This window comes from Cucurbitaria berberidis, assembly GCF_010015615.1.
Source record: "Cucurbitaria berberidis CBS 394.84 unplaced genomic scaffold K460scaffold_3, whole genome shotgun sequence".
Taxonomy (NCBI): Eukaryota; Fungi; Ascomycota; class Dothideomycetes; order Pleosporales; family Cucurbitariaceae; genus Cucurbitaria; species Cucurbitaria berberidis.
Genome location: NW_024468937.1, coordinates 379865 through 390047, shown reverse-complemented (window position 1 = coordinate 390047; position 10183 = coordinate 379865). Strand labels below are relative to the sequence as shown.

Genomic DNA, 10183 nt, shown 5'->3' with positions numbered 1-10183 from the left:
AGAGGAATTGCATTGCGCGAGCCATGATTGATTGATGAGGTTGATTGAGATTGTGTGATATCGCTTGTTGCTCAATGGTCGCGGGTAGCATTCATCGTTTTCTTTTCATGGATGGATAGATAGTAGAGAGAGAGGCCCTTGGAGGTGGAGCGCCCAGGCAGCGGCCTTTGGAGCCCGGTTAGCGCCGAGGCCCGTGACGGTGATTGGGCCACGCCCTCAGGTAGTCGACGCACTAAAACTTCTCCCGTCAACACAACAGACCACGACCTCTCCCCGCTGCTCCACCACCATCCGCAGTCCTGCCTCCTTCAACGCTGCGAGCCATCCACACCGACAGCATTAGACGACCCCAATTACTACTTTGCTAGCTACTCACCATGAGAGAAGTCATTTCCCTCAACGGTATGTTTGTCCTCACGTGCACGCGTTCCTGACCGCCTGGAGGCGTGGGACCCACCTCGGATGTTTTTGTTGACGCTGACTTTGTACGCGTCTAGTCGGCCAGGCCGGTTGCCAGATCGCGAATTCGTGCTGGGAGGTGAGTCGAGCTTCCATGACACGTTATGCTCTCGTCCGCATCGCCTCCAAAAAAAAGCGAAAAGGAGGGGAAGGGGGCAATAACGGGTGCCTGACCGCCAGTGCGCGATTATCATGCTAACAGACCGCCACAGCTCTACTGCCTCGAGCACGGCATCCAGCCCGATGGTTATCTGACTGAGGAGCGCAAGGCCAAGAACGACGACCACGGTTTCAGCACCTTCTTCTCCGAGACGGGTATGTCCTTCACCGCGCCACCCCCATTCCTCACCAAGAAAAAAAGAGACCTCCTCTAACCCATTCGCAGGCCAGGGCAAGTATGTCCCCCGTACCATCTACGCCGATTTGGAGCCAAACGTCGTCGACGAGGTCCGCACTGGCCCTTACCGCTCTCTCTTCCACCCGGAGCAAATGATCACCGGCAAGGAGGATGCGTCGAACAACTACGCCCGTGGCCATTACACTGTCGGAAAGGAGCTCATCGACCAGGTCTTGGACAAGGTCCGCCGTGTTGCTGACAACTGCGCTGGTCTGCAAGGTTTCCTCGTCTTCCATTCCTTCGGTGGCGGTACCGGTTCTGGATTCGGAGCCCTGTTGATGGAGCGTCTGTCGGTCGACTATGGTAAGAAGTGCAAGCTCGAGTTCTGCGTCTACCCAGCGCCCCAGGTTGCCACTTCAGTCGTCGAGCCCTACAACTCGATTCTTACTACGCACACGACCCTCGAGCACTCCGACTGCAGTTTCATGGTCGACAACGAGGCCATCTACGACATCTGCCGTAAAAACCTTGGCATTGAGCGCCCCAACTACGAGAACCTGAACCGCCTCATCGCCCAGGGTAAGCAAGCCGCTAATCTCCTCGTCATATAGATGCTGACAAACTCTAGTCGTCTCCTCCATCACGGCCTCGCTCCGATTCGACGGCTCCCTCAACGTCGACTTGAACGAGTTCCAGACCAACTTGGTCCCCTACCCGCGTATCCATTTCCCTCTCGTCGCTTATGCTCCCGTCATCTCTGCTGCCAAGGCCGCCCACGAGGCCAACTCGGTCATGGAGATCACCAATGCCTGCTTCGAGCCCAACAACCAGATGGTCAAGTGCGATCCTCGCAACGGCAAGTACATGGCCACCTGCCTGTTGTACCGTGGTGACGTCGTCCCCAAGGACCCCCACGCTGCCATTGCCCACCTCAAGACCAAGCGCACTGTGCAGTTTGTCGACTGGTGCCCAACCGGTTTCAAGATTGGTATCTGCTACCAGCCACCTGAGGTCGTTCCTAACGGCGATCTTGCTGGCGTTAACCGCGCCGTCTGCATGTTGTCCAACACCACGGCTATCAGCGAGGCCTGGGGCGCTCTTTCACACAAGTTCGACCTCATGTACAGCAAGCGTGCTTTCGTCCACTGGTACGTAGGAGAGGGTATGGAGGAGGGTGAATTCTCTGAAGCTCGTGAGGACCTTGCTGCCCTGGAGCGCGATTACGAGGAGGTTGCTGCCGACACCATCGGCGACGACGAGGGTGTTGAGGCCGAGTACTAGACGACGGCTTGGTGCTGTGCACTGGGGCGCGGTGAAGAGCAGTTCGGTTCTGTGTTGTTGATTGGCATGCCCTTGTTCGAAGCTACGCTTTTGATGAGGACACCGGCCTTTTGGCGATTAGGAGCCGCGGAGTTTTGAGCGAACTGCTAGCAAGCGTACTTACCCATACATGAAAGCGATTTGGGATGCATTGTCCTCTTCTTATGTTACTACTCTTTTAGTAATGGCCAACAGATTGTTCACGGCTTTTAAGATATTTGTGTGAATCAACTCATGTGAATGTTGTGAAGGTGAAGAACGAAGCCAGAAAATCGATTCGCCATGCTACTAAACAACAAAAGCATCATTGTATCCAAGTCCTTGGGCCCCACTTTCTGAGCCTATACTACATCTGTTCGGTTTCATGCATACTCGTCGTCCATTTCATTACTATCCCTCGCAATAGCTTTACGCTCAGCCAGATCTCGTATCTTGTCGCCCAAGATCTCACGTCCGTATCTAGATGCAACCTTACCCGCCAAATCGAGCATCTTTCCATTTCCATCTCGCATCAGAGACACAATTTCCAAGGCCTTCATGCCATGATCTTCGCCGGCCAGACACTCGAGGCCTAGCAACTGGAGCAAGGCGCGATCGATGGCGACTTCGAGTGTTGTTAGAGCTTGTTTTTGACCAGAGGTAGGGCGTGTATGCGATAGCGTAGACTGGAGTTGAGAATATAGTGTCGACGACAGAATGAATGCCTGTTCATGCTCTTGCTGTTTGGTCTCTTCCTTCTTCTTCTTCTTTTTTCCACTCTCATCATCATCCTCGTCGTCGTCGTCCAAATCCTCCCCATCGCGTACTCGAACGTTTTTCTTTTTATCCACAGCACTAGACAGCGGTATTTCGAAGCCAAACTCGCTCAAGTGTGGCACGGGCGCACTGGGGTAAATCTCCTTGCCTTTGATGATCATGCAGTGGAATTTTACGCTCGACTCATCGGAAGCTGCAACGCCAACAGGCCAGTACGATTCTTCTTTGCCGCCGCTTGCGAGACGGCTGAGGCACTTGGTATCTAGCATGGGGACCCAGCGTGCTTGCCCACTACTCCTCCACCCAAGCAGTGTCAACAGAACGCCTGAGGAGTCATAAATATATGGGTCGCCCTCCGAGCTGAAGAACACCGACATCAGCGTAGTATTAGGTGGTAAAGCGAGGATGTCCGAGTCCTGGTACACGATGTCGTGTTTGATATTCTCGATTGTGTAGAGCAATTGCGTCGACAGGTCAGATTGCATAGGCCCGTTGCCAATGGTAAGGATGTAGTCGCGCCATGCCGCACAAGTCACTGCTGGCGAGCTCTTCTGGCGGTACACCCGGACGGGCAGGCCGAAAAGGGAGTAAACCCTCACATAGTTTGCCGACGTCGTGACGCAAATGTAAGAATCCGACAGCGCAATAGCAGTAACAGATTCTCCGGCGGGAAGATTCGTTCGCCAATCCGTCCTTGTAGTCCAAGTTTCGTGCGGACGGTAGTATATCATCGCTGGGCCCCCATCGCCGATGCTGTTTGGTTGACACGCAAATAACGTACCGTTTTCGTTGAGGCATGCTTTGTCGTAGAGGAAGATATCGGTAAAGTGGAAGTTGCGGAATGTGTGCTCGTCGTAAAACTTGACGCTCACGGTATGGTGCCTGCCCTCTTGCGAAACCGTCTCGACGTATCCAGTCAGCGAGCAGCAAAGCAACCGACGCTCTCCTCGCCAAGGTGTACTGCCAGGTTGAAAGGGTTCGTGGACTTGCGGCTTGAAGGGAGCAGAGCTGTAGGCACGTCGTTTTGAAGCAGGCTCAACTCCGTTGGTGAGGTGGCCATTGGTGCGTTTTTTGTAGCCATTGATGTTGGTAGGAGCGTAGCCGGCACCGTCGTCGTCGATGACAAAGTCTTGCATCTCCTCGTCTCCATCGTTCTCTACCTCATTATCTTCAAACTCAGGGCCAAGCAGGTCGTCCAAAGAATCCGGAGTGCCGTCCCTTTGCCGTGGTCGCCCAGGGAGGATTTGTTTCGTCCCATTTGCGAGTGTTTGTGGTGCAGGTACACCAGCCCGACCCTCTGATGGGTCGTGGAAGAAAGGGGCAGATACAGTTGACTTTTGGAGTATTGAAAAATGCTCCTCGGGTACAAAGTCGGTATGGATGAACAGTTCGCCCTCGTTGTTGGTGTAGGAAAGAATGTTCTCCGATGGATGCCATGTCATAGCCAGGATAGTTGCTTTCATGTCGTCATACTTCTTCAACAGTTTCTGGGTCTTAGCATCCCAAAGGCAGAGGCTGAGATCGCTAGACGTTGTTGCAAGAAGAGCACCATTGGGCGACCACGCTGCCGCGGTAATGTCTGCAGAATGCTCGGTTTTGACTTTCCTCTGGCGCTCCCAGTCACTGGTCGACATGACTTGCACCTCACGGAGCGCAGTCGGTGAAGCGAATGCTCGCCCGTCAGGATGCCACAGGACTTTCGAGCTCGCCTCTGCGTCTGCTTCCAGGCTCTTAATCATCCCATCTACCTTCTTGACCATCTCAGGCTCATCCCCATCCAGTGTATACATGTAGATATTGCCATCGGTGCAGGATACGGCTAATTGGTCTCCAGTCTTGTCGAAGGAAACGTGTTTTACGGCTCGAGGCTGATCGCGCAGCGTTCGTATCTGGGTCATGTCTTTGGTATTTACTACGCTTACGACAAGTTCACTGTCCTAGTCAGCCTCTCCTGCATCCTAATCTAGGTCTAGGCCCTGATACATACTCGCTTGCGACCGCAATCCAGTTTCCATTCGGACTGAGTGCTACATCTCGGACAGGTAAGGTAGACCTGACCAGTATCTCCTCGAATTTGCCATTCTCAAGTGAGTACTTGCTCACTGTGCCGTCTTCGGAACCCGTTATGAAGAAGCCGTCCTATGTGGTCAATCAGCACTCCCGTTCTCGGCGCTTGATGCGACTAGACGTACGCCAGCAACCACGGCCGTATTATTCTCTTGACAGTCATCCACGGTAACGGGTTCATCGTCGGATCCTGTAGTGAAGACACGGCAGTAGTTGTCAACCCCGGCTGTTACCAGCTTCTTCCCGTTCGGTGTGTATGTAAGAAAGGTGGGGCCGGGGGCATCTGAGGATTCAATCAGTCCCAGACATATCAATTACGGGTTCTGGAATACTTACGTGCCTGTCGGCCGCGCAGTCGCTGTTGAAAGGCCATGGCTGTGAGGAGTGCTAGTTGCTGTTGGAAAGTTCGCTGCGCGTGTTTGAGAGAAGACGCGACGCGTTAATTGATGGTCAAAGCGCCTCAGCTTCATCCACACCTCATCCTCCGCCCCAGCAAACGACCCAAGACAGTTACTATTCCCCAGAAGACCAGGTTCGGAACAGCTGAGACATTCAAGCTCATTTGGTCAGGTAAATACATTCTCAACATGCTTCTCATCTTTGTCACAATAACGCTTTTCCCCTATGTTCCAATAAAGCAGTATCTATCTACTCTGCTCCAGAGAAGTGTGGAGTTATATGAAAGGACACGCGACTTTGGAAGTCTATTTTATAAGACTTACGATTATCAGACCGTGTGTGAAGGTCTACAGGATGTTTAAACCGATTCCGCGGATGGCTTGGCCTTGTTTGGCGCCAAGTCAATATATGCGGACAATTCCAAGTTTCGCTGCATCAAATCTAAGGATGACGAATGCAGGATTTCAGCTTCACAAGAAAGATAGCCGATATGCTCATGTTGGGGCATAGATCTGTCTCGATAAGATGGTACGTTGAGGAGTACATCCAAAGTTGTCGTCATTGATCCCTTGGCGTGTGTGTGTGTCTGTCCTTCGCTGTGACTATCACGAACCATGGCGATGCGAGGGTGACGACGTGATCGAATCGAAGCAGAGCTCCCGGGACGCCCGGTTGGATGCTCTTCACAGAGTGACCAACCTGGTACTGGCCAAGACCAGCGAAATGGAGAGCAGACACCTCTCCTCTTGTCATTAATGTATCAACGAATCAGCACCAGGGAGCGCTTCCCGCGCGTGAGCTGCTCCAGGTGAGCACATGGAAAATGTGTATATATATCACGCCAAACCGTGGGGCTCTCAGCAGAGGAAATCCTTTGAGACCCTCTTCATGTGATAGTGATGTCGTGCACGACTAATCTTGCCGCGGGAGTAGAAAGGGTGCGTTCGGTATCACGGAGATGGGACGGTCCAAGCGCAAGCCACCAACCAAGATGCCCAGTAATAGAACAGAACCGAACACATACAACGGCTGCAACCACCAAGACCTTGAAAAGAACGCGATTTGGGGTTGCGAGGTGCACTCGAGTTCGACACATTTTGGGCCTTCCGCTCAGGCAACCGTGTTGCGACGTATGTGCGCATATTGCCAGATACAATAACCCCAAGCTTATTACCCAGCAGGCAGGGTTCGCTATTACACCCCCTTAGTCACGCGCGCTCTCTCTCTTCCTCTCTTTCGCGACAGCAATGAATGCGGCATGCGGTTAGACTTAATCCGAGGTATGTTTCATTGACATCCCCATGTTCTCCAAGTAGTTGACGATTGTGGAACGACAAGCCAGACCAAAACGGGCTGTACACAAAAGGGCGAAGAGCTCCTCGCCTGCCTGAAAGCAGTAAATCCTCTCGAATCATAGGATTTAGCAACTTTTCGCAGTGTTAATACATTGTTCCACAAGTGCTGTATTCGTAATGTCTGAGGTAGGTTGGCGCCCAAGCTTGAGCTTCAAGCACTGATCTGAATAGTACACGGGCGCGATGCCGTCGAATCACATCGACACAAATGGGGCAAATGGTCCATCTTACGAAAAGTTCAATTACGATGAGGAAACTGAGCAGATACGCGACATTGAAGAAGATGAAGAGCAGGATGACGAGGACATTGATGCCCTTATCGAGGAGCTGGAATCACAGGACGGAAATGCCGACTACGAAGAAGAAGAAGCACATGTGGCCGGTAGCGCGCGACTTATCCCCGAAGAGCTTCTTCAGACCAACACACGTACTGGTCTTACGTCGCTGGAGGTTCAATTACGCCGCAAAAAGTTTGGTCTCAACCAAATGAAAGGTACGTATTATGTAGAACCCCTACAGCATGCAATGACTGACAGTGCGCAGAGGAGAAGCAGAATCTTTTTCTAAAGTTCCTGATGTTCTTCGTCGGGCCCATCCAGTTCGTAATGGAGGCTGCTGCTGTGCTTGCCGCTGGTCTTCGAGCCTGGGTGGACTTTGGTGTCATTTGCGCCTTGCTCTTACTCAATGCTTGTGTTGGCTTTATCCAGGAGTATCAAGCTGGCTCCATCGTCGAAGAGCTCAAGAAGACGTTGGCTCTCAAGGCGACGGTTCTCCGTGACGGCGCGCTTATCGAGATCGAGGCTACTGAGGTCGTTCCTGGCGACATCCTACAGGTCGAGGAGGGTACTATCGTTCCAGCCGACGGTCGCATTGTTACAGAAGCCGCTTTTCTCCAGGTCGATCAGTCGGCTATTACCGGTGAGTCACTTGTGGTCGACAAGCATAGGGGCGACACATGTTATGCTTCATCCGCGGTCAAGCGCGGCGAGGCTTTCGTCGTGATCACGGCCACCGGTGACGGCACTTTTGTTGGACGCGCAGCCTCTCTCGTTGCTACCGCTTCAGGTGGGGCCGGCCACTTTACCCAAGTCCTGCACGGTATTGGTACCATTCTCTTAGTCCTGGTTATCGTCACGCTTCTGGTCGTATGGATCAGCTCGTTCTACCGATCCAACGGCATTGTTCACATCCTTGAGTTTACTCTTGCCATTACTATCGTCGGAGTTCCCGTCGGTCTTCCCGCTGTTGTAACGACCACCATGGCTGTTGGCGCCGCTTATCTTGCCAAGAAACAAGCCATTGTTCAAAAGCTTTCCGCTATCGAGTCACTAGCTGGCGTGGAGATCCTTTGCTCGGACAAGACTGGAACTCTGACCAAGAACAAGCTTTCTTTAGCTGAACCCTACACTGTAGCTGGTGTTGAACCTGATGACCTCATGCTAACTGCCTGTTTGGCCGCTTCGCGGAAGAAGAAGGGCATCGACGCTATCGACAAAGCATTCCTTAAGTCTTTGAAATACTACCCGCGCGCCAAAAACGCCCTCAGCAAGTACAAAGTTATCAGTTTCCACCCGTTCGACCCTGTGTCCAAGAAGGTGCAGGCCGTCGTTGAGTCACCTCAGGGTGAGCGTATCATCTGCGTCAAAGGTGCTCCTCTCTTCGTCCTCCGGACTGTTGAAGAAGATCATCCTATTCCTGAGACTATAGACGAGGCATACAAGAACAAGGTTGCAGAGTTCGCCACTCGTGGCTTCCGTTCGCTCGGTGTCGCTCGAAAGCGAGGCAACAACTCCTGGGAGATTCTTGGTATTATGCCTTGCTCCGATCCGCCTCGCCACGACACGTACCGTACAATCAACGAGGCGAAGACTCTTGGTCTCTCCATCAAGATGTTGACAGGCGATGCCGTTGGTATAGCCAGAGAGACCTCTCGTCAGCTCGGCCTCGGGACTAACAACATCTTCGACGCTGAACGTCTTGGCCTTGGAGGAGGCGGCGAGATGCCAGGCTCAGAAGTCTATGACTTTGTCGAAGCTGCTGATGGGTTTGCTGAGGTCTTCCCTCAGCACAAGTACAATGTCGTGGAGATACTCCAGCAACGTGGCTACCTGGTCGCTATGACGGGCGATGGAGTCAATGATGCACCATCACTGAAGAAAGCCGATACTGGGATTGCCGTAGAAGGAGCCTCTGACGCCGCTCGTTCAGCGGCGGATATCGTGTTCCTTGCACCTGGTCTCTCGGCCATCATCGACGCCATTAAGACCTCCCGACAGATTTTCCACCGCATGTATGCCTATGTTGTCTACCGCATCGCCTTATCACTCCATCTCGAGATCTTCTTAGGGTTATGGATTGCTATTTTAAACGAGTCTCTGAACCTTCAGTTGGTCGTATTTATTGCCATCTTTGCTGATATTGCGACGCTGGCTATTGCCTACGACAATGCACCCTACAGCAAGACTCCAGTCAAGTGGAACCTGTGCCTGCCAAAGCTTTGGGGTATGTCCGTCCTCCTCGGCATCATACTTGCTGCTGGTACTTGGATCACCCTGACCACCATGTTCCCATACCCAACGGGTGAGCACCAAGGCGTGCACGGAGGTGTCGTGCAGAACTTTGGCCGCCGCGACCCGATCCTCTTCCTCGAGATCTCGCTCACTGAAAATTGGCTAATCTTCATTACTCGGGCAAACGGCCCATTCTGGTCATCCATTCCATCATGGCAGCTCACGAGCGCGATTTTGATCGTAGACGTTCTTGCCACCCTGTTCACCATTTTTGGATGGTTCGTCGGCGGACCAACTAGCATTGTTACTGTTGTCCGAGTCTGGATTTTCTCCTTTGGTGTCTTTTGTGTCATGGGTGGCGTGTACTACCTCCTTCAGGGTAGCCAGGGCTTTGATAACCTAATGCACGGCAAGTCACCCAAGAAGGACCAGAAGCAAAGGTCCCTCGAAGACTTTGGTAAGTACCTCTCATGGCTACTCTCATGGAAAATATCACTAACATTTTCTTAGTGGTTTCACTACAACGTGTATCGACACAACACGAAAAGACATCATAGCATTGGAATTCGCCCATCTGCGCATATTTGTTTATAATAGAGATGCGGAACACTAGTTACGACCATATGTCCGGCCAGGCTAGAACATTATTAGGGTATTACAAGGCGTTGAATACCACATGGACTATTTTAACGTGCAATCTTGAATAAGGTGTTGAATGCCTCATAGACTGTCTAACGTGCGATTAAACCTCCCTATCAGTGACGATCTTGTATGATGCCTATTCCAGTCTAATGTATCCTATTTATCGCTCCATGACCTACCGCACAGTTCTTCCTTCGCTCTCAATCGCTAGACTGCCTAGTTCTCACAGGTACGCAAATAAAAGATAGCTGTATCAGAAAGCGTGGATGGGTTAATCATCGGCATTACCATTCGAGGTCATTCTAACACATCAAATTGAAGGATAGGCACAGGTGAAC

At 52.1% G+C, this 10183-nt stretch overlaps 3 protein-coding genes across 3 annotated transcripts; 2 read left to right on the top strand and 1 right to left on the bottom strand.

The window, feature by feature from the left end:
- The first annotated feature begins 335 nt into the window (after positions 1-335).
- Positions 336-2233, top strand: K460DRAFT_365548 (tubulin-domain-containing protein). The gene is made up of 5 exons (XM_040933200.1): positions 336-402; positions 498-538; positions 672-774; positions 845-1375; positions 1425-2233. Exons 1-5 carry the CDS (start codon positions 378-380, stop codon positions 2075-2077), a joined length of 1353 nt encoding a protein of 450 aa, XP_040787170.1. The 5' UTR covers positions 336-377; the 3' UTR covers positions 2078-2233.
- A 245-nt stretch (positions 2234-2478) lies between these two features.
- K460DRAFT_282922 (WD40 repeat-like protein) lies at positions 2479-5312 on the bottom strand (the record flags this gene model as incomplete). The annotated part of the gene is made up of 4 exons (XM_040928611.1): positions 2479-4804; positions 4860-5011; positions 5065-5222; positions 5276-5312. The coding sequence occupies 4 exons, from the start codon at positions 5310-5312 to the stop codon at positions 2479-2481; spliced, it is 2673 nt and encodes an 890-aa protein (XP_040787169.1).
- A 1066-nt stretch (positions 5313-6378) lies between these two features.
- Positions 6379-10014, top strand: K460DRAFT_365546 (plasma-membrane proton-e). The gene is made up of 5 exons (XM_040933199.1): positions 6379-6618; positions 6677-6819; positions 6865-7186; positions 7237-9660; positions 9714-10014. The coding sequence occupies exons 2-5, from the start codon at positions 6811-6813 to the stop codon at positions 9758-9760; spliced, it is 2802 nt and encodes a 933-aa protein (XP_040787168.1). The 5' UTR covers positions 6379-6618; positions 6677-6810; the 3' UTR covers positions 9761-10014.
- Positions 10015-10183: the final 169 nt, after the last annotated feature.

Bases quoted from the DNA above. Each gene is read 5' to 3' on its own strand.
- K460DRAFT_365548 (XM_040933200.1), top strand. From the start codon at position 378: ATGAGAGAAGTCATTTCCCTCAACG. The intron at 539-671 runs GTGAGTCGAGCT...AGACCGCCACAG, and splicing joins TCGCGAATTCGTGCTGGGAG to CTCTACTGCCTCGAGCACGG. The intron at 1,376-1,424 runs GTAAGCAAGCCG...GACAAACTCTAG, and splicing joins GAACCGCCTCATCGCCCAGG to TCGTCTCCTCCATCACGGCC.
- K460DRAFT_365546 (XM_040933199.1), top strand. The intron at 7,187-7,236 runs GTACGTATTATG...GACAGTGCGCAG, and splicing joins TGGTCTCAACCAAATGAAAG to AGGAGAAGCAGAATCTTTTT. The intron at 9,661-9,713 runs GTAAGTACCTCT...ACATTTTCTTAG, and splicing joins AAGGTCCCTCGAAGACTTTG to TGGTTTCACTACAACGTGTA.